The sequence below is a fragment of the Alexandromys fortis genome, unplaced genomic scaffold, assembly GCF_014885135.2.
Source record: "Alexandromys fortis isolate MF-2015 unplaced genomic scaffold, M_Fortis_MF-2015_v1.1 scaffold_69, whole genome shotgun sequence".
In the NCBI taxonomy this organism is placed as follows: Eukaryota; Metazoa; Chordata; class Mammalia; order Rodentia; family Cricetidae; genus Alexandromys; species Alexandromys fortis.
In genome coordinates this window covers 8,669,542-8,694,845 of record NW_026067951.1, presented here as the reverse complement: position 1 = coordinate 8,694,845, position 25,304 = coordinate 8,669,542, and the positions used below count along the sequence as shown (strand labels likewise).

Here is a 25,304-nt window from a genome sequence, read left to right as displayed (position 1 = left end):
ACAAAAATAAAAAAAAAAAAAAAAAAAAAAAAAAAAAAAAAAAAACATAACAAAGAGGACTCACCTAGAATACTGACAAAGCACGCCTCAAGGTGTGTCTGTGAGGGTGAATAACTATGGAGGTAAGACCTGCCCCAAATGTGGCAGCTACACATAGAAGGAAATAAAAGGGGGATGTAGTAAGGAGGCCACTTGTTTGTCCTGGCAACCCAGAACCAAAATAACCATACAGAAACTATATTATTTAAAACACTGCTTGGTCCATTAGCCCTAACTTTTGATTGGCTAACTTTACATCTTAATTGAACCCATTTCTAGTAATCTGTATATTGATGTGGCTTACTGGCAAGGCAAGATTCCAACCGGCATCTGTCTCTGGCAGGACTACATGGCTTCTGACTCCGCCCTTCTTTCTCCCAGCATTAGGTTTAGTTTTCCCTGCCTAGCTCTGTTCCCCTATAAAGCTGCTATAGGCCCAAAGCAGTTCTTTTATTAACCAATGATATTCATAACATACAGAGGGGAATCCCAATCAGGAAGAAAAGGAGAAAGCCAACCAGTACAAGCATTCTTTCCCTCTGCTTCCTGTCTTTGACTATGTGGGCTGCTCTGCTCATTAGAGCCACTTGGCCTCTGAAAGGAGGAGCCAAAATAAATTACCCTTGGGTTGTTTGTCAGCCGCTGAAGTCTAACACAAATGTGTTGAAAAGATGGGCTGAGGAGAAAATGTGCTCTATAATCCTTCCAAGAACAGGGATGCAAGTTAGAACCCTTAAAGCCATATGAAAAGAAGTCAGGCATAGTGACACACACTTGTAATCCCAGTGCTGGTGAGTCAGAATCAGGCAGATCCTGATTGGGCCTCAGTGGTTACCCAGGCTAATACACTCAGTGAGTTCCAGGCCAGTGAGAGACCCTACTTCAAAATTGGTGGATAGTGCTTAAAAACTATTAATAGTTCGCTTTTCCTCGTCTTCCTCACACACATAACACATACCTGCACCGAATAAATGTGTGCATACGCATATGACCCCAAAAAAGATTTGTTCATGTTTTCTGTTGTTCTGTCTCTTGACACAGTGTCTCACTGTATATCTGTATCCCTAGTTGGCCTGAACTCAGTATGAAGACCAGGTTGCCCTGGAACTCAAAGAGCTCAAACTCTGCTTCCCAAGTGCTCACATCAAAAGTGTAGATGCTTGTCTGTGGTCTTCTGAAGGCATCACTCATCTACTCTCCTGCTACAGAGCAGGGGCTCCTAAGGTCCATGGCCAAATCTAGCTTACAGACTCATTTTATAAATCATCTTACAGGTATAGCATGATGCTTGCTTGTATATACACTGCCTGTGGCTATTTTCCCAGTAACAGAATAGCTGTGACAGAGCCCACGTGGCCTGCATAGCCTAAAATATTACTTCCTACCTGAAAACCTGACTAATCCTGCAAGCAGGAGATCTCAAATTATGTTTACTGGTTTGCCACATGCCACCTTGCTGCGAAATGTTCATTCTAAGCAAACTCCAGAGGTCTTGAGTTTAATTCCCAGCAAACACATGTTGGTTCATCTGTAATGAGATCTGGTGCCCTCTCTGGAGTACAGGCATATATGCAGGCAGAACACTGTATACATAATAAATACATATTTTAAGAAAAGGAAATAATGGCAGCTTATCATGTGAGTTAAAATAGTAACCTAGAGTAGCCTTTCAAATCTAATGTGACATGAAATGAGATAAAAATCAGTCATCAAATCAGACAAATACCTGACTTTACCTGTAAACATGCATAAAAGCAAATCTGAAACACAAAGTGCTTGCATCTTCTAAGGCTAATACAAGCTGCAAATCCCTGATTGAAATGCCTGGGAACAGATGTTTCAAATCTTTGCTTTTTTTCACAATTTAGGATATTTGCATACATAAGAATTTTTATTGTTTTTATTTGGCTGGCCTGGTACACTCTAGATAGACCAAGCTGGCCTTAAATTCAGAGATTTGTCTCACCCAGCCTCCTCAGCCACCTAAATGCTGGGATTAAAAGCAAGCAAGCCACAGCAAGGTTTCTTGGGAATGGCATCCAAACCTGAACATAAATTGTACTTATGCTAAGAATATACGCAGCCTGAAAATATCTTAATACAGTAATTTTAGTGAATCTGCATCTTGACAACCACCCAGCTAGATGATGTCAGGGTGGAATTTTCCATTTGTGGTATTACATTAGAGCTTCAAAAGATTTATTTGGAATCCTCTTTTTTTGGGGGGGGGGGGGGGGGGGGGGTTGTCGAGACACGATTTCTCTGTGTAGCCCTGGCTGTCCTGGAACTCCTTATGTAGATCAGGCTGGCCATAACTCAAAGAGAACTTTCTCTCTGCCTTTCCAGTGCTGGGATTAGAAGGTATGCACCCTCACACCCAGTGACTGAAGTTGAGTGTGAATTGGGAAGATGGGTGCCAAAATGAATCACTCTACCCAGGAGAGGCCGCAGGTTCTGACTTAAATGTCTAATTGGAGTTCCAAGTAGTTTGTGGTGGATTTTGCTCTCTCAGTGGTCCTGTGGCCGCCAGCATATTTTGAGAGCTAGTTATTTCCATTTTGTATTGTCATTGAGAATATTTCATACTTGCCCATTAATAAGGTCAGTTGAGTATAGCTAAGTGTGTGCAGAGCTATCCTGCAAGTTCCCACCCGCCTACTTCAGAAGTATCACTATTATCAAAGATAGCACAGTCTGTTTAACAAAATAACACCCTTTATTTACATTTTCACTGGAATTGTGAATTTCTTGAGTAGTGGATTCATAAGTAGCTAGAATTCTAAGAGTTTCTGTGTCTTATAGTTATGCTAACTTTCCTCCTCTGTAGGCCTTAAAGGTGTATACTGGGAGGTGTTCTTTTAGAATTATATCAGTGCAGGGTGGTGACTTTAGGACCATTATTGATAGAAGCAATAATAGCAGGTGAAATCTTGATTTAGGTTAAACCTTGAAGAGACTTGTAGCCAAAATTTAAAAACTCAAATTAGAAGTAACTTTGACTATCTGTGGACACAAAACATTTGATGTCCTTCATCTTTGACTTATATTTAGTGTTGAAGATTTAAGAACCCAATAAAAAGGTACCAAATGCTGTATAATATTGGTATGTCAAGGACTTTGAGTGCAGGGAACTTGTTACTTTTAAATAGTGTTGTGTTTTCAATGTCCCTTGATATTGGCATTGCTTTCTATCAGTTAAACTCATATTAATCCACAAGTATTAAAAATAACTTTAGTAAAGACCTTTACTTCTTTCTCTGTTAGAAATGGCAGATTCTGTGTAATTCTCTAGCATTGAGAGTTGTTATTTTAAAGAACTCTAGTTTGGTTACCCTGTGGTGTTGGTGGTGGTTCACACCATTAATCCCAGCATGGTGTGTGTATATGTGTTGTATTTGCAGGCCACCTCTGAGTTTGAGGCCAGCCTGGTCTACAGAGTTTCAGGACAACCAGGGCTATACAGAAAATCCTTATCTTGGGGGTGGCGAAGGGGGACATATAACAAAAACAAACCTATAGGGTTTTTTTTTTTTTCATAAAAAAGCCTTTCTAATGATGACAATGTAAGAAAAAATTTCTTGATAACTAGTATCTAATTTTTTGTGCTGGAACGTAACAAAGGAATTATGATCTAGCAAGCTTTATAGGGATTCCAGCCCTCTTTGACTAGTCTTGGGCTGCTTTGCCTTTTGAGTTATTCCATCTCATTTTTGCCTCCCACCCCTTCTTTTTTTGCTGGCAATTTCTGCATTTCTGTGCTTTGAGTGTGTAAGCAGACTTTTATCACATAATTGGCACACAACTCATATGGACTTGGTAATAAATCAATGCGTTGTGCTAGAATTAGTTTATTTGAAAAGAGGAGCCAACTCTGCAGCCATTTGTGCTTCCCAAAAGCTTTTTTGTTTTCTTCACAGTAAGCCTAGAAATTATGAATAGAAACATGTATTTTGATATTTAAACAACTTTCTAAGCATGTTTAAAAATTATCTTATATTGCAGAACATTCCCCCTACCATTTCTCTTTATTAAAACATGATTATCAATTTGAGGTTTTGTACTTGATTTGAAAATCCTAAACTATAATTTAAATTTGCTCACATTAGATTTAGTCTTGAAAAACTCTGCCATAGCTGTGAGAGTTGTATTCCCTAAAGTAGTGGTCATAGGACCAATGTTTCAAGTGCTTTTTTTTTTTCTTAATTCCTATTATCCCTAGCCTAAAACTATTTAATTTAGCTGGGCTGTGGTGGTGTACTGCCTTTAAACCCAGCTCTCAGGAGGCAGAGGCAAGCAGATTTCTGTGAGTTAAAGGCCAGCCTGGTCTACAAAGTGAGTTCCAGGACAGCCAGGGCTACACAGAAGTACCTTGCCTCAAAAAAAGAAATTAGGAAAAAAAGAAGGGGAGAAAGAGGGGAAGGGGAGAAATAAAATCAAATCATTTAAAATAAGTAAGTGACTTTCGAGATAAGCAATGGAGCCTATTTGACAGTCTACCCCTGGGCAGGTACACGTCTATTGAGCCTTAAGCAGGACTTTTTTGTTTGTTTGGTTGACTGGCCTCAAACTCACAGAGATCCGCCTGCCCCTGACTCCTGAGTGCTGGATTAAAGGCGCACACCACCACTGCCCCATGAGCAGGACATTTTGGCCTTGCCTTTAATACCAATACCCAGGAGGCAGGGATAGACAGAGCTCTGAGTTCCAGGCATTCAAGGCTACATAGTGAGACCTTGTCCAAAATAAAATAACCTTCTTTAGCAAGCTTCACTAATCACTATAAAGAGAAAAATAAGCTTTTCCTAAAAGTAAAAAAAAAAAAAGTGATATAAAAATCTTGAAGGTTTTCTCTAAAACAGTTATTTCAGTTATTTCAGAGTATTTTATCTAAAAAAATTTTTTTGATCAAAAGATTAAATGCATTTCAACAAATTTGAAAGCCGTGGCTTTTATTAAATGACTCAGGCATTTGTTTGGGATGCATGAAATAACCCAGTCATAATTTCACACACATCCAAAGTGATAGTCAAAATGATTGGTTCTCTCTGCCATTTCTTTTGGCAAATGGTCCGCTCTTTTCTTAAACAAGTCAAGAAAAAAAAAAAAAACACAAGATACAGACATTTGTCTACGTTTTTTGCAGATCATCTAAACAACTCAAAGTAGGCAGATATCCACAAAGATAAATACACTACAGCACTAGGTACTGACTTATATTTATATATTGTCAATACATTCACGCTGCACAGTTACCTTCTAACCTGCCTGCAATGTAGTACAGAGAAATTAGCCTCCCCTCCCCAATCCATTTCTTAAAGGAAAACACTAAGAAACTGGTAGCACGCAATAAACCACACAAAAGGGAAACACGGCATGGGCCCGGGGTGAAAGTACTTAATAGACAATTCATTTCCCAGTCTACTGAGAAGATGAGAGGACGGCAAAGGAATACGTAAGGGTTTCTTTCTTTCTTTCTTATTTTAAGAAACTCGTTTCATTATTTTCTCTAGAAACTTCAGTTGTCCAGACTAGGACAATTACCGACCAATGATATCCTTCTGCATGGCCTTCCCAGCCCCTTTTGCTGGCCACTTAGGAAATGCAAGCGCCAGCTGCGACTCCCTCCCGCTCCGTGCAGGGCTTGCCTGCTTCCAATCGGGAGAGGTCATCCACCCAAAAGGGAAGTGGAAGGAAGGCGCACAGGCTGTTTTCCCTTTCCTCTTCCTTCCTGCAGAAGGACGAAGCTGTTTCTCTCCAGCTGTCCGGCGATTCTGTCCTCAACTTCCCAATGGGCTAGCTTCCCAGACACCCGTCCCAAGCTCCACATCCTGGTTTTTCCTAACACTCGGGCGCCTTCAAATCAGTGCATCCCAACAAGCCATGACCTCCCTCCCCAGACACAAGACGGATTGGGGGGTGGGGGGGATGGACGGTCCCCAAGGGAGTGCAGACACCGGCTGTTAGGGCGCGGGCGGAGCTAGCTCAGTGTCCACCGAAGGGACCCGCCCTCTGCCCCGGACCCGGTAGAGGCCGAACGGACACGTCTCCCCGCCGTCCACCGCAGCTCACCGTCAGGCCGGTGCCCAGCACGATCACATCGTATTCCTCATTCATGGCGGGGGAAGGAGCGCACGCAGGGGCTCTGGGCCACCGTAGAGAAAGAAATGAGAAGTCTGGCCGCTCTGGGCCCCGGGGAAAAGGAAAGACTCGAGGAGAGGAAAAGCGAAGCTGACTAGGAGGCGAGGCCGGGCGCCACCTCAACGGGAAGAGAAGAGCCGGGCGGGGAGGGAGGGGAGGCGGGGAGAGCGCGGGGAGCGCAGAGCGAGCGCCGCAGTCAGGGAGGGGCGTGCGAGAGGCCGGCGGGGCCGTCAGTCGCGCACGGCCTGCTCTCTCATTGGTGCATTTCCTGCTCGTCCCACCTTCCCCTCTCCGCTCCTCTCGCGAGAGAAGGACGGAAAGCTGCCATCTTGGCTTCCGGTGTTTCCACCCGTCTTGTGGCACAGTGGTTTGGGCGGCGACACGCGAGGCCTGGGCTATAGTTGAATGGGAGGAACAGGGCGGAAACTGCGGCTGGGCGACCACGTGCCTGACTCCCGCGGTGTGGCTCTCTCGTCCTCAGTCCCAGGAGCCCGAACTCCGCCCTGGGGATCTGGAGTGGGATGTGCACCGGCTGATGCGTTTGAGGGGCCAAGTCGTGAGAGCATCATCTTCTTGGAAGGTTGGCAGCCGTGTTGCCTCTGCAGCTTGGCTCCTGCCCCTGCCCGCAGGGCGGGGAAGAGCTTAGGATTCCTGCGTACCCTGTTTTAAAATTGGGTGGTTCTGTTCGAACAAATCTCTTCTAAACTGGTATCCATACTTTATAGGTAAAATTGGGTCCAGAATGACCTTCCGATATAACGGTCTGCACTCTAGCTTGAGATGCAAAGCAGGTTATGAAGTATATACCGTGATAACCAAGCAACTGGACTCAGCCCAGGCTGAAGGCTGCTAAAGTGTGCCCATAAAAGAATTGCACTGTTGAGGTAATTTTGTATGTTTACTCTGTTTCTATCCCTAATTACAGTTCACCACACTGGAGGGGGCGTTCTGAACCATCATTGGGATGCTACTTGGTTCTAGATTCTGTTCTTCGTTAAACTTTGTTAAATTTTATAATTTGAGAGTTTTTGACAGGCAGAGCTGTCAGAATCCAAAGTACACCTTCCACTACTCCCCAGTAAAGCAATCCCCTGGATTTCAAGCTCCACTGGTTTTGAAACCACCATACTTATTCTCAGCCAACATTTATTTTATTTATTTATTTATTTATTTGGTTTTTCAAGACAGGGTTTCTCTGTGTAACAACTCTGGCTGTCCTGGAACTAGCTCTGTAGGCCAGGCTGGCTTCAAACTCGGAGATCCATCTGCCTCTGCCTCCCGATTGCTGAGATTAAAGGCTAAAGGCGTGCGCCACCACCAGGCTTCAGCCAACTTTCTTTTTTTTTTTTTTTAAAGATTTATTTATTATGTATACAACATTCCTTCTATGTATGCTCACACGCCAGAAGAGGGCACCAGATCTCATTACAGATGGTTGTGAGCCACCATGTGGTTGTTGGGAATTGAACTCAGGACCTTTGGAAGAGCAGTCAGTGTTCTTAACCTCTGAGCCATCTCTCCAGGCTTCAGCCACCTTTCATCATCCTTCCCTCACCCTCACGTTTTACTAAATGAGTCAGTTAAGTAGTCTCATCTGTTGGCCAGGTTAGTATCAGAACTATGTTAAGAGTCATACTGGGGATTGGGGACGTAGCTCAGTGGTAGAGCGCTTGCCTAGCAAGCCCAAGGCCCTGGGTTCAGTCTTCAGCTCTGGGAAAGAAAAAGAAAAGTCATATTGGAATGTACAGTTAAGAGGATTGGGGATCGATTTAATGGCCTTGAGCAAATACTTTTGTTTGTTTCAAGTCAAGGTGTCTCTGTAGCTTTGGAGCCTGTCCTGGAACTAGCTCTTGTAGACCAGGCTGGCCTCAAACTCATAGAGATCCACCTGCCTCTGCCTCCTGAGGGCTGAGATTAAAAGCATATGCCACCACTGCCTGATCAAACAGATACTTTTTTAAACTTTTTATTTGAGATTTACAAAAGCTCTTTCTAATTCAAGAAGTCCAGGACTCTACTTTCTTGTACTCCAACTAAAGTTCCTGTATTAAAATCATGAGCCCAGACTATATATAATTTGGAAGGACATAGTTAATCTAAACAAACATCTTGGAAAAGAAATAACCACAATAGAAAAGGTTTTAGGTTGGAGAGAATTGTTTTCAAAGCATACTTGGGGGGTAAAGAAACAAAAAATGGTCATCAACAACCCTGAAAAATGGAAGGGATGTAGCTCAGTAGAGCAGTTCCTAGCATGCTCAAAGCCCTAGCCTGGTTGGTTGGAATGCCAGTTTCATGCCTAGCACCACAAAAAAGAATTCTTTTAAGGTTCCCTGCCTAAGCAATGTTAGGTTTTTAGTTTGTATGTAGAAGGATCTAAATAAATCAGAAGCTGTGAGCTGATAAGGCATGTAAAAGCGCTTGCTGCAAAGGCGTGACAATCGGACTTCACTCCCCAGAAGCCACGAAGGTGGAAGGAAAGAACTCCCCGTTGTCGCCTGGCCTCCACTCACCCACATGTGCAGGGTCACACGCATGTGCTTGCCATAGTAACAAGTACAAGTGGAAAGGAGAATCAGAAGTTGCCTCCTTAAAGTTTTCTTTGGAAAGAAAAAGTCTGAGCAGCAAACTCAGGACTGTACTTTAAACCTTGACCATTCCCTTTATCTAAATACTCTGATTCTACTAAACCCTTTGCACAGTTGTCTTTTCCCCTTGAAGACAGGCAGGTATGCCTTATAGGATAAAACTGACCAACCAAGCCTGCATGCATAGCAGCTTTCCTCCATGCTATGAGGCAGAGTGCTCAGTCATCAGAGGAGAATTTCAAAATCTAAAAGAAAACCTTCAAAACTACTGAGTATTGCTAAAATTCTTTCCCAAGAGAAGCTGTAAACACCTACCAACTCCTGTGAGTCCTAAGGGCAAACCAAAGTGTAATTCCACCATAGTTTGCTCTGATGAATCATTGAGCTTATTAGGCTTTCCCTTCAGAGAAGTGAGTGAGGGGTTTGGGGAACACTGGAAAGTTGACACCCAGCTTAAAGACCACAAACCCCCACACTTTATAGTGTAGATATTAAAAAAAAAAAACTTTATAGTGTAGATAGCGTCCCTTCCCCTCATCCTTCTCCACCTATATACCCTAGCCCTTCTCAGAAGACACCCCTCTTGCCCTCCCCTACCTGCCCCTCATGTGCAATTAGGGCAAAATTGCATACATCTGGATGGGAAGGGTAGCTGGATATTCAGATGAAGGTCCCACAGCCCTCCCCACCTCCTTCCTCCCTCCAAGAGGAAATGCCAGCAGTCAGCAAGCCCACCTGTGATGATCTCTGGCAAGCAGGCCCAGCTGAACTGAAGATGGTGGCAGTTTAGCTTGGCGAATGCTTCTATACAACAGTAGTTTAGATCTGTCTGCCTCGGAAGGGTTGTTTTAGCTTTAACTTAAAGTCTCCAGCAGTTGTATAGTTTTAAGTGTCTGGAGGAGCCCTTGTGAGTTGAGAGATTTGAACACAAAATTTAAGGCCCTGAGACTCTGCTCCAGTGCATAAGAAAGTGGTGTTGAGGATTGAGGGGTGGTTCAATTGGTTAATTGGTGAGTTAATCCCCAGAGAACGCATCAAAAGTCTCATGTGGTATCTTGGGTTTATAATTCCAGCAGTGGAGAGGTGGAGGTGAGCAGGTCCCTGGGGCTCACTGGCTAACCTGTCTACTTGAATCCGTAAGCCCGAGGTCCCAGTGAGACTGTGTCTTGGAGAATAAGATCGCTCCTGACGAATGGCAATTGAGGTTGAACTCTGGCTCCCACAGGCACATTCTGTAAATGCAGTCACCTACATGAACACACACGTACACAGAACCTGGAATCAGGCTGTTCGTGGTGATTAGTACCTATAATCCTAGCATTCCTTAGGTGGAGGCAAGAAGATTAGGAGTTAAAGGTCATCTGCTACATAGCAAGATCCAGGCCAACCTGGGCTACATGAGTCTCTGTCTTTAAAAAGAACTTGGCAGGTTTCTTCCCAATCAGAAATGTAGCCTTTCTCTGATATTTCCTGAAGACCTGGCAAATTCTAAAAATCTTTTACCTGATGAAAATACTCTGGCCTAATGCACTAAAACCTGACAATGGTTTGATACCAGAGTGGGGAATACATGAGGCTCTTTTAAAGGTATAGACGTTCCCAAACTATCAGAGATCAAACTGCTTTCACTGGGAGCTGATCTGCTGGCCATTCAATACCAACACCATAAATTCATTCAGCTAACTGCCAATTTAAATTGTATTATTTAGAAACATAGTCTCACTATATATCATTATGGTGCCTCTACCCCTCTTTCCCCCCAGTGGCATTACTATACCAGGTTCCAATTTCAAAATCTCATACATCCTCTTCGATAGTCTAGAAGAATTAGAAAATGGCCATGTGATGGTGTTCATAGTACTTGATTTAATTGCCTTTTAATTTGTTCACTGAAATTGGTTCATTTATCACTGAACATTTTTTGGGAAGGGGTGTCTCAAAAACAAACATTTTCTAGAAATTTTAAGTTAATAATATATCATCACTTTTCTACCTGAGAAAACCTCCGTCCTGAAAACATACAAACTTACAAGTACATACTGGATAGAGTATTAGGGTTACGACTGCAGTCCATCTCTATGTGTCCAAAGGGTCTGTCACATGGGCTGGATCACCAAAAGATTTTTATTACCTTCCCATTAAGGAAATTATAGGTTTAGCAAACCAAACACTCACAAACCACTTTTGCAGTTAATTGCTTGGACTCACCAATTTCCCACACCGTCTGATGGAATAGCAACCACTGGAAATGCTAAACTTGTTCCCAGTGCCCCTCAGGAAGACCAAATCATTAAGGTCTGGAAGGTGTTTTTGTTTGGTTTGGTTTTGTTTTTCATTAAGTTGTTTGCAGCCATAAGGTCTGGTAGCTGGTGTTAAAATTCCTTCCCAGAGGAAGACATACATAAAATCTACCCCTCCCACTAAAGTCCCAACAACAAACTGGGGCATGAGTTCACCAGAGTTCTCTCTAGGGAGCCAATGAGTTTGCTGGGCATAGGTGAGGGATTGATTACCCATAGAGCGTGAGTGCTCCTGCCCCACAAGGCCACACCAGAAAGTCTCAGAGCCCCCTTCCCCTAATCTTCCCTGGTCTTTATTCTCTAGTCCCTCCCTTAGGCCATGTGCAATAGAGCAGAATTACATACAACAGGTGACTGGGGGTGGCTGGATACTCAGGCAAGGGTTCAGTGATCCCTCTATGATGTATGTAAACAGTCAACAAATCCAGCTGGGATGATCTTTGGCAAGTGGGCACAGCTAAACTCCAGAAGTTGATGTCTGGCTCAGAGGATAATCCTGCTTATTGTTGTAATGAATCAACTGCAACCCCAAACAATGTATCACATTCAAACTTGAGGAATGATACAACTTGAATGGGGGTGGGACACCCCCCCCCCCATCTACCTCCTGCATTTTGTGGAAGTGGAGGATAAATGTGATACTGTTCTCAGATATGGTGCATGCAGATCACTTTTTGGTTTGGGGGCTTTTTTTGGTGTTTGTTTATTTTTCAAGACTGGATTTCTCAGTAGCAATGGAGCCAGCTCTGTATACCAGACTGGCCTCGAACTCACAAAGATCCACCTGCCTCTGCCTTCTGAGTGCTGGGATTAAGAGCATGTGCCACCACTGTCTGATGCAGATCAATTTTTAATGAGAAAGGGTTACTTGTAGTGTAAGTAAACTAGAAAGCCAGATTCAGTTTGGAAGCAGATCTTTACCTACTGAGTGATATACTGATCAGGTACAAAAATGACAACTGATCAGTGTATGAAAAGATTTAAGCCTTGAGCAAAGAAGAGATTCTTCACTGGTGCTCACCACTTTTTCCCTCCCAAGTCCCTTTTCCTTCAGCTGTTACTGGAATCTCCATTTTTCCTAAAAGACATGTAAGCCTGTCAGTCAATCCGAAGGGGCAGGCCTCGAGAAAGCTTCTGTTTTTTGTTTTGTTTTGAAATAATATCTCACTTTGTAGCCCTGGCTGGCCTGGAACTGGCTTTGTAGACCAGGCTGGCCACAAATTTACAGAGATCTACCACCACACTGGCTAGACCAGGACTTATTTTAAATGTCTCCCACTAGTAGCTCTTATTTTGGTTTTGTTTTGTTTTGTTTTGTTTTTTAAGATAGGGTTTCTCTGTGTAACAGCCCAGCTGTCCTGGAACTCACTCTGTAAACCAGGCTGACCTAGAAATCACAGAGATCCACCTGCCACTGACTCCTGAGTCCTGAGATTAAATGTGTGTGCAACCATACCTGCCAAGTAGTAGCCCTTCATTAACCTGATAAATTTTTATGTAACTTTAGGTATACAGATTAATGTGGAATTCCCCTCTGTATGCTATGAATGTGCTTTGTTAATGAATAAAGCTGCTTTGGTCCTGTAGCAGGGCAGAATAGAGTTAGGTGGGAAAACTAAGCTAAATGCTGGGAGAAAGTAGGTGGAGTCAGAGAGACGCCATGTAGCCACTGGAGGGGACAGACACTGGAACTTTGCCCCTTAAACCATGACCTTGTGGCGATACACAGATTAACAGAAATGGGTTAATTTAAGATATAAGAGCTAGCTAGCAATATGCTTAAGTGATTGACCAAGCAGTGACTTAATTAATGGGTGGTTAATTTAATTAACGAGCAGCCTCTGACTACAACAAATAAAATAGGTATAAAAATCATTTCCAGATACTATATAATTTTATTTTAGAACAATTATTTGATATACAAAAATGTCACTCATAGACTCACAGAGAGCGGCACTATTAGGAGGTGTCTTGTTGGAGTAAATATGACCTTCTTGGAGGAAGTGCATGGGCTTTGAGGTTTCAGAAGCTCAAGCCAGGCACAGTGGCTCATTTTTCCTGCCTTTGAGTCCAGATGTAAGAATTCTTAGCTACTTCTCCAGTACCATGTCTGTCTGCATGCCACCATGCTTCCCACTCTGATGAGCATGGACTAAATTTATGAACTGTAAGCCAGTCCCCAATTAATGTTCCCTTTATAAGATTTGTCATGTCATAGTGTCTCTTCACTGAATAGAAACCCTAAGACACTATTTATTAAAAGATTAAAGTAGTGGTGGTGCATGCCTTTAATCAGTGCTTGGGAGGCAGAAACAGGTGGGCCTCTGTGAGTTCAAGACCAGCCTGGTCTACAGAGCAAGTTCCAAGACAGCTTCCAAAAGCTACAGAGAAACCCTGTCTTAAAGCACTCAGGAGGCAGAGGTAGGCAGATCTCTGTGAGTTCGAGTCTAGCCTGGTCTACAGAGTGAGTTCCAGGACAGGCTCCAAAGCTACACAGAGAAACCCTGTCTCAGAAAAAAAAAAAAAAGATTAAAGCAAATCTGTACACTAATGATATTGATGTGCTTGATATTGATATTACAGTATGTAGAACATCTTCAATGTTTTTCAATGGACTTTCCTGGCTTATCACAACATCAAGCCTTAGCTATTGTCCGTGACCCCATCATGCCTTCAAACCAGTACCACCAAGTGACTCTTACACATTACCATGTCCAGCTGCCTGAACAAGGTACAACTTTGACCACCTCTAGAACACAGCTTTTTTGTGCTCTCAGGAAACACTTCCCTGAAGATTTTACCTTAGTGATGCTGGTGTCTTCTTAATCACCACTAATTTCTTAGCTCCAGCTGATTAGCATCAAGTATTCCAGCAAAGCAGTTTTGCTTTAGTAATTCTGGTATCTTGTCAAACACAGCTGATTCTTCAGCCCCAACTAACCAGACTCACAGATTCTTAATTCAGAATAACAGATGACCCCAATACAGATTTGAAACTTCCCTCTAAAACTTCACAAGCCAAGCCTCCATCCTCTGTACCTCTATACTGTTCTCAACATTCTTATCTTCCAAACTCCTAAAGAACATCCCACTGAGCCTTTAACACTCAATAACTCTTCTAATCCAAAGTTCCATATTCCCACAAGCCTCACCAAAAATAATGGTCAGGTCTGTCACAACAATACCCCACTACACTAGTACCAACTTGTCTTAGGGTTTCTATTGCTGTGACACAGCACCATAACCAAAAAGCAAGTTAAGGAGGAGAGGGTTTATTTGGCTTACACTTCCATATTGCTGTTCATCACTGAAGGAAATCAGGACAGGCACTCAAACAGGGCAGGATCCTAGAGGGAGGAGCTGATGCAGAGGCCATTGATGAGTGCTGTTTACTGAATTCCTTCCCCTGGCTTGCTCAGCCTGTGTTCTCATAGAATGCAGAACCACCAGCCCAGGGGTAGCACCACCTAATATGGCCTGGCCCTCCCCCATTGATCACTAATTGAGAAATGCCTTAGAGCTGGATCTTATGGAGACATTTTCTCACTAAAACTCCTTCTTCTCTGATGACTCTAGCTTGTGTCAAGTTGATACAAAACCATCCAGTACAGATATTAGAGAGGCTTTTAAGTGTATCAGCTGAATTATACCATGTTGTTTTGAATGAACAGTATTTCTTCAATGATACAGTTATCAAGAAATATAAAGGCACTGGGATACAAGAACCGAATTTAAAGCTACCAAAGATCCTTTACACTGAAATTTAATGTTGGCAGTACAGGTCCAATAGCCCTGCAGGAAGGACAGTAAACAAAATCAAACACCTGAGCTGAACTAACCTTTCCAGACAGAACCCGGCCACACCTCTGCAGCCATTTTTAGTTCTTGCATCACTGCCTATCCCAGTTGATAAACAGCTAGTTAAACAACAAAAACTACCCATGGCGAAGTGACTTTAAAGACACTAATTGGTTCAGTCAGTTACAAAGCCACAGCTGTTCTTAGTTCCTGCTGGAGTGAAACCTGAATAAGAGGAAGTAGGTTGGGTGGTGGAGAACGGTAGAAAGTTCATCAATCTTAAATGTATCAAATCTTGACACTGTAGTATATTGGAGTCTCACATATCTCAGGGATTGGGGACAGCTGTTTGCTGAACTGTTTTTTACTAAGCTTTTACTCTCACTCTACAAAGGAAGTAATTGAGTTTAAGAATGGGCGAGCCTTAAACCAGGCAGGTTTCTTCTCTTTTGGGCCACTGATCACATGATGGTTTCTCAATGGGCTTTCTCAATACTCTGGTTGTCTATATTGTATCCATTGTCTTCTAAAAAATTAATCTGGCCATGTCCATGCCTCTGCATATATTTTGTATCTAGAAAAAAATGCCAGGCTGGTAATACAACTCACAGCGAATTGCTTCATCTAGCCTCTGCAGGCCCTTCAATTTGTCTTGTGCTGGGCCTCTGCTTCTTGACTGGCACAATCCAAACACATTCGTTTTTCAAGTCCTAGAATCTGGCCTTTAACCACATAACACTTTGGTACTCTTCTTGGTTCCACAACGATCATCCTCCACTTCCTCCCTGAGCATTTTCGCACAGCTAGCCCTTCCCACTTCCCCTCAACCAATATTCTGTCAGTTTTCTGCTTATTTGTTTTCCACTGCTTTATCAGATTGCAAATTATTTTCTTCGCTTGCTCTTTGCCTGCCAACTAAAATGTCAAAGTCCATGAAGGCAGGGATATTTTCTGCCTTGTCTACAAGTATGCTTCCAACACTGTGAAAAGTGCTGAGCACATGAGAAGTGATCAAATACTTGAATAAACAGGATACTTGGGCATGCTGCCATGATCAGCTAGGATTAAATGCAATGGAATAAAGTGGTGAGGATATAGTTCAGTAGTAAATGTTTACCTAGCATTCACTGGGCCCTGCATTCAATCCCTAGAACTAAAAAAAGGAAAGAAAAAGAGAAGGAATGGTGGTACGCACCTCTAATCCCAGCTCACAGGAGGCAAAGGACAGGGGATCTCTATGAATCTGAGGCCATCCTAGGCTCTATATAGTGAAACCGTCTCAAAAACAAAAACAAACTGGTCGGTGGTGGTGCCTGCCTTTAATCCTAGCACACAGGAGGTCAGGAGGCAGAGACAGGTGGATCTCTGTGTGCTCAGGGCCAGCCTAGTCTACAAAGCTAGTTCCAGGACAGCCAGGGCTACACAGAGCAACCCTGTCTGAGGGGGGGAGGGGGAGGGAGGAAGAGAGAGGAGGGGAGGGGAGAGGAGGAGAGGAGGAGAAAGATTTAGTATCAGCTCTTCTGGGTGTTTTGAAAAGGAGGTGTTTTGTTTTCTAAAAAGGATTACTAAAACCTCACACTGAGGATGTAGATCAGTGATCCAGTACTTGTGTGCTCAAGCAAGGAAAAGACCCTGTGTTCAGTCTTTAATGTGTCTTTGTCTTCTGTGGGTCTCCACTACTTTTAAGATAAAGTCCAAATGCCTTATCATTTCCTAACACAACTTGAAGCACCTGCTGTTGAATTATCTATTGAACCAAATCTCTCTCCACAGCCCTCCTCCACCCCATCTTATTTTATGACTCAGCTGCTATTTTAGGGTCCAGTCAGAAAGTATTTTAAATATAGGCAGTGTGATAAATGGAAGTGTTAAAAAGACTTAGAAGCGTAAAAAGGTCTGTTTCCCCAGAGATTTATAACTGCGTGGACCTAAGCTGGAGAAGTGTGAAAATGATGCTACCTAACCTCAGCAAAGGATGCTGTGGCCACCAGCACAGCATGTATCCACCATTGTTCCCACCACTGCTAGTGAGGCTGATGTAGTGACCCTGCCATGGCTGCTGGTGGACCCAGAAGGATTCAGTCACTGGCTGCTGTTGCTGCCAGTAATGGAGATGCTAGCGATGTGGAAGAACATGGCACACACATACACACAAAACACCCATCACCATCCTCCTCCACTGCTTTCCACTGGCAAAACCTGGCCAATAGCCAGTTGGCAAAGAAATCCGGGAAATGTAACTTGCTGGCTTTTTGTCCACTGCAATGCAGAGGAAAGCAGAACTAGAGTTAAGAGCCAACAGACAGACTGGCACTGCTACACCAAACATTTTTGCATCCCAGACACTTGCCATGCTGTTTCCCTTATGGACATTTGGTCCTCTGTTGAATGTGCACTCACACACTCATCTTCTACGTGGCTGTGCTTTCCTCTTGCTTGCCTGAGTTCTCAGTGTAGATGTCATGTCTGTAGGGCTCTTTCCTTACCTCTCCCAGCTCAGTGAAATTCCACTGTTCTGGAGTCTTAAAATACTCCGTATCATCCTTCTCTTAGCACTCATCACCCTAACTTGGTTTGGCATATTATCTTGCTTTGTTTTTTTAGATAGGGTTTCTCATACATTCCAAGTTTGCCTCAAACTTTTCTCTGTAGCTGAGTCTGGCCTTGAACTCTTGATCCTCCTCTCTCTGCCTTCCAGGTGTGCCATGACTGGTACACCCTGGCTCTAACTGGGTGTTTTCTACTCTGTATTCCTGGTGGTTAGAAAGAAAATGGCCCCAAAGGGAGTGGCACTTTAGGAGGTATGGCTTTGTTGGAGGAAGTCTGTCACAGTGAGGGTGAGCTTTGAGGTCTCTTCTGCTCAAGCTTCCCTCAGTGTGACAGTCAGTTGACTTCCTGTTGACTGTAAGATATAGCACTCTCACTTCAGCACATCTGCCTGTACACTGACATGTTTGTTCCCCTTCATGATCAAAATGTACTGAATCTCTCTGAAACTGTAAGCAAGCCACCCTCAATTAAATGTTTTCTTTAGAAGAGTTGCCATGGTCATGGTGTCTCTTCACAGCAATAGTAACCCTAATTAACTAAGGCAGTATTGTTTCTAGGTTGTGTACCTTTCAGGGGTAGAATGCTGCATTGTTCATTATTGAAAGGAAAAACAAACATGCAGAAAGACTTGAAGCTAGGACATAGAAAACTTGCTGGGGCAGCAGCTCAATAGTACAGTGTTCTCCTCATGTGCTTGAGGCTCTATGTTGAATCCCTTGATAGAAGAAAAGGAGGCAGAATCAGAAAACTGTCTCTTAAGTTTAGCTCCTCTCCACACAGCTTCTCTGTGGTTGACTACTCCTCCTGCACGTGTGATGAGAGCCAGGAGTTTCCATCAACTGGATCTGCATTATCTAAACCTAGTGATGCATTAGGTAAGATCATTCTTTGCTGTGGAGCTATGCTGGGCATCATAGGATGCTTAACAATATCCTTGACTTATAGCCACTGGTTATCTGTACCAGCCACCCCCATGACTCTATTGACTTAACAAAATTTCTACAGATCCTTGGCATGGTGGCACATGCCTTTAATCCCAGCACTCTGGAGACAGAGACAGGTTCTTCTTGTTTGTAGAAAAGGAAACCCATGGCTAAGAAAGTTTAAATAACTTTTGCCATTAATTATCTTCTCTTAGCAAATTATATTTAAATTGCTCATTTGGTGGAATCATATCAAATTGTATGGTTTGGGGAAGCCTAACTTTATGCTATTTTTTTTAACTTTAAAGTGTTCTCCAAAAAGTTAAAATTCTTATTAGTATGAATGTTTATTTATTTATTTTTCTGTTTGTTTATTTGTTGAGATAATGTCTCTCTGTGTAGTCCTGGAACTTGATATGTAGATCAGGCTGACCTCAAACTCACAGAGGTCTTCCTGCCTCTCCCTCCCCAGTGCTGACATAAAAAGCACGTGCCACTGTCACTGCTCTAGAGGAAGTGGGACATGGGAGAATGGAGCCTAGACGTGAGGTGAACTAAAGTCTCATGCAAGAGCCAACTTTATTCAGAGCATCAGACAATTTACACTCTGAGGGTTGAGAGGAATCATAAGAGTAAAGTATTTAATTACAAGGGCAAGCTGAACATGACAGACAAGCTGATCACAGCAGAATCATGTTTTTCCACAGAGGCATTTTAACAAATAATAATAGCCAGTCATAAAGAAGAAGAAAGAAGGAAGGAGGGAAGGAAGGAAGGAAGGAAGGAAGGGAGGAAAGAAAGAAAGAAAGAAAGAAAGAGAGAGAGAGAGAGAGAGAGAGAGAGAGAGAGAAAGANAAAGAAAGAAAGAAAGAAAGAGAGAGAGAGAGAGAGAGAGAGAGAGAGAGAGAAAGAAAGAAAGAAAGAAAGAAAGAAAGAAAGAAAGAAAGAAAGAAAGAAAGAAAGAAAGAAAGAAAATTTTCTATGGAGCTGGGCATGGTGGCATCATGTTGGAACACGGTCCAAGAATGGAGCTGTGCTGTGCAAGGAGACTTCTGAGTGCTGGTGAGAAAACTCCAAGAAACCAAGGTAAGAGTCTTACAACCTTAGTCTCTTCAAAAACAGGAAATTGTTCTGAGATTATGCTCTTGTGCCCCTCCAGGTGTAACAGATAGGAGTGAGTTCACTTCAGATTATTTTTTATGACTGGCTCACAGAGATCTGCCTGCCTCTGCCTCCTGAGTGCTGGAATTAAAGGCATGCACCACCACCACCTGGCTCATAGAAATGTTCTTACATGTTCTAAAAAGAATGATTAAAACATAGTAAGGGAAAAGAAGGATTTAAGATATTTTTTTGTTGTTGTTGTCATGGTTTCTCTGACAGATCTGATGTAGTTCAGTCTGGCCCTGAACTTGAACCTCTGACTTGTTTGTCTCTACCTCCCCAGAACTAGTTATAGATGTGTACCACCATGTCCCTTTGTGTAGTACTAGGGTTTGAACCCAGGGCCTCTTGCATGTCAGACAAGCACTCTACCAACTGAGCTATAGCCCAGTCCCTGGACTTGAGATGCATCTAGGGTATGAAAATGAAGAATATTTTAGGCTTTTGTTAAGTCCTTGTATTTATTTTAAGGGATGCTAGAGACTGAATTTCTAACCCTCCCCCTGACACAGTACAGAGACTAACTGTAGATAGACATGAATTACAGGAGAGATTTGGGCAGTTCAAACCAGGGCAGTTGTTGTGTGATATACTGAAAGTCAACTGGACTCACAAAACACAATGAAAGGAGGGTGGCTCTATAGGTTTGAGGTTGAGTGAGCGTAAAATCCATAATTAGTCAAAAATGTCTGACATTTATTGACCTAAACAGTTTGATGACTGACAAGGAGAGCTCTCTAAGGGAGTCATTCAGTCTTTTAGGGGAGGATTAGGAGGACACAGCAGATCCTGTTAAGGCCAGTGAAGAGACAGAGTAAGCTAGCTTTGCTTTGAAGGCTGTAACTTCAGGCAGGAGAATTCTTCAATTTTCTGTCTAATCACTTCAAAGAAAGTATTGACACTGAAAAGCTACCCTTTATCTATGCAAGGGCAGCGAGGCTGATAGGTGTGGCCTGACTCACTCTTTTCTTGATTGTCTTATTGGCTGGCACAGTAAGAAAGCAGCCAAGACAGAAGTTAAATATGCGCATTAAAGTTTCAGCTTTATGCTGGGTGTGGTGGTACATACCTACAATTCTAGTATTGGCAGGAGAATTACCGTGAATGTTTGACCAACCTGGGCTACTTAGGGTATGGAGACTTTATCTTCAAAACAACAAAACCTGAACAAGAATATACTTCAATGCAATAGCTTTTGTTTGGTTAGTTTTGGTGCTGGGACTCAAACCCAGGGGCTCAAGTATGCTGTACAAGAGCTACTTGGCTACACATTGAACCCCACAATTCTCTCATTTTAGGCCAATCTTCACTTCTCACATAAGTGTTAAAGCAGCAGTAACTGGAAAGAGAAATGGCCAATGGGCCGAAAGGTCAATATTTGTCTTGGTTGATTTTATATATATTAAACTAAAATAGATGGAAATTGCATATGCTTTGTTTCTCTTTTTAGAAAAAATTTTGTATATATCCATTGCACGTGACACTATTTTTTTAAAGGTGTTGTTGTTGTTTGTTTGTTTTATCAGGGTTTCTCTATGTAGCCCTGAATGTCCCAGAACTTTTTTATGTAGACCAGGCTGGTTCAGATTCACAGAGAGCCACCTGCCTCTGCCTCTGAAGTGCTGAGTCTAAAGGCTTGTGCCTCCATACCCAGCTTGATATGGTAGGTACAGGGACATTTCATACATACCTCTATACTCTTCCTCTTTCTCATCTGCCCCTTCCATTCGCCCCTTTTGTTTTCCTAGAAAAATTTCCTTTTCCTTTTAAAAATAGATTTCATTTAAATTTTATTATAAAAACACATTGCAAAATTTAAAAGTCACATTACTTGTACATTCATATATACATACATGATTTTATGTGTCTACATAAAATCTAGGATCCACATGGAGAAAACACGCGCTATTCCTCATTTTGAGATAACTTAGTTCATACATGAGATTATCTGTATTTGTAGCCCTTTTCCTGCATATTGCCCTGGCTTATTAAAGTAGCCCCACTTACTCTCTTCACTTTTTTGCCACACTTCCTGTTCTTGTCTTCCCTTTTGTTTTTTGTTTTCTTTTTCACTCTGTCCTCCCTCTTCCTCTTAGGTCTTCTTCCCATGGGCCCCGCCAATTGTGCTTGTATCTTTAGTGCTTCCTAAGCCACTGGCATGAGAAGGCATTTGTTTGGAAGATGAATAGCTAACCTTCCACGTGCTTGGTGTGTCCTGAGCTGCCTGACCCTCCAGCTGATACAACTCAATGTTCCCACCCAGTTCAAGTGGTGGGTTTCTCATGGCTCTAATTCCAATTGTTTTGCACACTTTGGTGCTAACAGATCTGACCAGTGTGTGAGTAAAAGAGGCCAGGGATGTTCTTTGAGAGGCTTCTCCCTGTATAGAAGTCAGGCATTCATTCAACACAGTATCTGAGTGCTACCTGGGAACACTGCAGGGAAGATCAGAAGCTTGCCTGACCAGTTCGATTTGCATATTTGGGTCACTTAGCATTTGTTGTTCTGTAGGAAGTAGGATCCCACAATGTAGGAGGACTTTCTCACCCTGCCTGTGATGCCCGAAACTGCCCTGAGTGAACTGAAGCTTAGCCTTAGCCTGCTTGACAGGAGAGGTCTCCTCTGACTTACACCCCAGCACTCCCACAGTGTTTAACAGTTTACATTATGAATTTAGATTACAACATCAATAGTATTTGTTTTTATTACGTGTGTGTGTGTGTGTGTCTTGCACATGCAGGCATGAGAAGGCTAGAGGTCAACCTTAGGTATCATCCACAGATATCTCATCTACCTACTTTCACACATGATTCACTTATTAGCCCGAAGCCTGCTGATTTGATTCTTTTGGCAAGCCAGGTAGGGGGTCCCTAGGGATCCTCACGTCTCTGCCTCCCCTTTGCTGGGATTACAAACTTAAGCCATGACCAGGCTGGCCTCAAACTCACAGAGATCTGCCTGTGTCTGCCTCTCAAGTGCTGGGATTAAAGACGTGCACCACCACCACCACCCAGTAACCCTGGGCATTTTTACAGGGTTCTGGGGATAGAGTTCAGGTCTTCATACTTCAAGGCAAGCACTTTATTGACTGAATTATTTCTCCAGTCCCTTTTTGCTTTACTTTTGATTTTAAAATTAGACGTGGTATTTTGCAAGTCAAACAACACTTAAGACAATGTGTTGGTTAATTTTTTTGTTGCCCTGAAAAAGCATCTAACAGATGTGAGAGGAAGGGTTTGTTCTGACTCATAGTTCAGGGATACAGTACATCAGGTAGGAAGGCATAGGTCAAGGGCAGTTCATGGTGGTGTCAGAGCAAATATGAGGGGATTAGTGAGACCATCTGAGCAGTCAGGAAGAACTCAGGCCATAACTATATAGCACTTGGCCTTACATCTGCTAGCTAGTCCTCAGATCCCAAAGGTTCCACAACCTCCCCAAACAACACAACCTCCTGGAGATCAAGTGCTGAAACAGACAAGTCTGAGATGGGGTGTCATTTTATGTTCAGCTTACAGCAGACACAAAGAGAGAAGCAGGATGTGTTTATTTCATAGAATGAGGCCTCTAGGCCCTCTCCTTGCTATTAATTTTATAGCATCTTGTACCATTTGAGAAATATACTATATATACACTAGCAAAGTTTATGTGTGTATATGTATGTGTATATATATATATATGTGTGTGTATGTTATATATGCACACATAGGTTAACACAATGGGCAGAATAACATTATTCCTTTTTCACTTCATATATTTGATAGATCATTTCATTTATCCACATGCAGATCTCACTCTTCCTATATTTTTGGTTGTAAACTTTACCTTTAAGATCTCACTCAGCCATTAAAGAATAGGTAGGCTCACAAAGCTATAAGAGCTTACTTATCAACAGTTGTGTAGCAACCATGACTGTAGTACATATTAAAAACATTTGGGGTTATAGTGTATATATAAAAATTCTAGGTGAGCCGCAGCCTTGCCGAGCGAGCGGTTGGGTGTTCGCCATCTTAGGAGGATGTTCTCGTCTGTGGCGCACCTGGCCCGGGCAAACCCCTTCAACGCACCGCACCTGCAGCTGGTGCACGATGGCCCCTCGGGTCCCCGCAGCCCCCAGGGCCCGACCCGGCGTTCCCGCCACCTGGCTGCCGCCGCCGTGGAAGAGTACAGTTGTGAATTTGGCTCCATGAAGTATTATGCACTGTGTGGCTTTGGTGGGGTCTTAAGTTGTGGGCTGACACACACTGCTGTTGTTCCCCTGGATTTAGTAAAATGCCGCATGCAGGTGGACCCTCAGAAGTACAAGGGCATATTTAATGGCTTCTCCGTCACCCTGAAAGAAGATGGTGTTCGTGGTTTGGCGAAAGGATGGGCCCCGACTTTTATCGGCTATTCCATGCAAGGGCTCTGCAAGTTCGGGTTTTATGAAGTCTTCAAAGCAACATGCTTGGTGAGGAAAACACCTATCTGTGGCGCACATCACTATATTTAGCTGCTTCTGCCAGCGCTGAATTCTTTGCTGACATTGCCCTGGCTCCTATGGAAGATGCTAAAGTTCGGATCCAAACCCAGCCTGGCTATGCCAACACATTGAGAGAGGCTGTTCCCAAAATGTATAAAGAAGAAGGCTTAAATGCGTTCTACAAAGGTGTGGCTCCTCTGTGGATGAGACAGATCCCATACACCACGATGAAGTTCGCCTGCTTTGAATGTACTGTTGAAGCATTGTACAAATTTGTGGTTCCTAAGCCCCGAAGTGAATGTACAAAGGCGGAGCAGCTGGTTGTGACATTTGTGGCAGGTTACATAGCTGGAGTCTTCTGTGCAATTGTTTCTCACCCTGCTGATTCTGTAGTCTCTGTGCTGAATAAAGAGAAGGGGAGCACGGCTTCCCAGGTCCTGCAGAGACTGGGCTTCAGAGGTGTGTGGAAGGGCCTCTTCGCCCGAATCATCATGATTGGCACTCTGACTGCGCTGCAGTGGTTCATCTACGACTCCGTCAAGGTCTACTTCAGGCTCCCTCGCCCTCCTCCACCTGAGATGCCAGAGTCTCTGAAGAAGAAGCTTGGGTTAACTGAGTAGATAGTACATCAGAGAAACATGGACTGAATCTGCTTGTTGATCAGTGTTGAAGAAAGTGCAAAGGAACTTTTATATATTTGACAATGTAGGAAATTGTCTGTTCCTGATATAATTACTGTAGTACCCTTGCTTAAAGCAAGAGTTTCAAACTTATGCTAAATAAACCCATCCTCTCAAGTGAAAAAAAATTCTAATGTGGTTATGAACACTGACTACTCTTGTAGAAGACCAAGGTTCAATTTCCAGCACCCACATAGTGGCCCAGTTCCAGGGGATAAGATGCTCTGGTCTGAACTTCTGAACTACTGCATGTGCCATATATATGTATATGTATATGCAGGCAAAACACTCATACACGTAAAAATAAGTAAATAAGTAAATAAATAACAACAAAAAGATAAGGTGGCAAAAACCTTGGAATAATTTAAAAACCCAGATCAAATTACAACTTCCATTTTGTTGGCAAAGCATTGCATTCATGGAGGGATAGGGTGAGGTTTTCTTCAGGGAACACGTATTGAATGGTGAGCCCTAGGAAGTCCTGTCTCTGACTCTAGAAATCTGCAATGTGACAATATTTACAAAGTGTCCTTAAATCTAGGGAGGACCTAAATTCCATGATAGGTATCATTATAATGTAACAGTACAGAAGAAAAAGGGGTGATGTCACTCTTTCCAAAAAAACGCTTGAGACCACCAAAAGCTGGAAGAGACAAGGACCT

General features: G+C 42.9%; 2 protein-coding genes and 1 long non-coding RNA gene across 3 annotated transcripts in view; 2 read left to right on the top strand and 1 right to left on the bottom strand.

Annotated features, from left to right (window-relative positions):
- Gdi2 (GDP dissociation inhibitor 2) overlaps positions 1 to 6,306 on the bottom strand; it is a 22,176-nt gene extending 15,870 nt beyond the window's left edge. The window contains exon 1 of the mRNA XM_050150472.1: positions 6,109 to 6,306. Within this exon, the coding sequence (XP_050006429.1) occupies positions 6,109 to 6,153 (45 nt within the window). The 5' untranslated portion in view covers positions 6,154 to 6,306. The remainder of the gene's footprint in view (positions 1 to 6,108) is intronic.
- Positions 6,307 to 6,472: 166 nt separating this feature from the next.
- On the top strand, positions 6,473 to 19,143 carry LOC126506715 (uncharacterized). The gene is made up of 4 exons (XR_007593315.1): positions 6,473 to 6,757; positions 6,903 to 7,061; positions 18,194 to 18,288; positions 19,044 to 19,143. It is a non-coding gene; the product is annotated as an uncharacterized lncRNA (long non-coding RNA).
- Positions 19,144 to 23,444: 4,301 nt separating this feature from the next.
- On the top strand, positions 23,445 to 24,759 carry LOC126506774 (phosphate carrier protein, mitochondrial-like). The gene is given in 2 exon segments (XM_050150571.1): positions 23,445 to 23,936; positions 23,939 to 24,759. Coding segments are annotated over 2 exon segments (1,062 nt in total). The 5' UTR covers positions 23,445 to 23,518; the 3' UTR covers positions 24,583 to 24,759.
- The last annotated feature ends 545 nt before the right edge of the window (positions 24,760 to 25,304 follow it).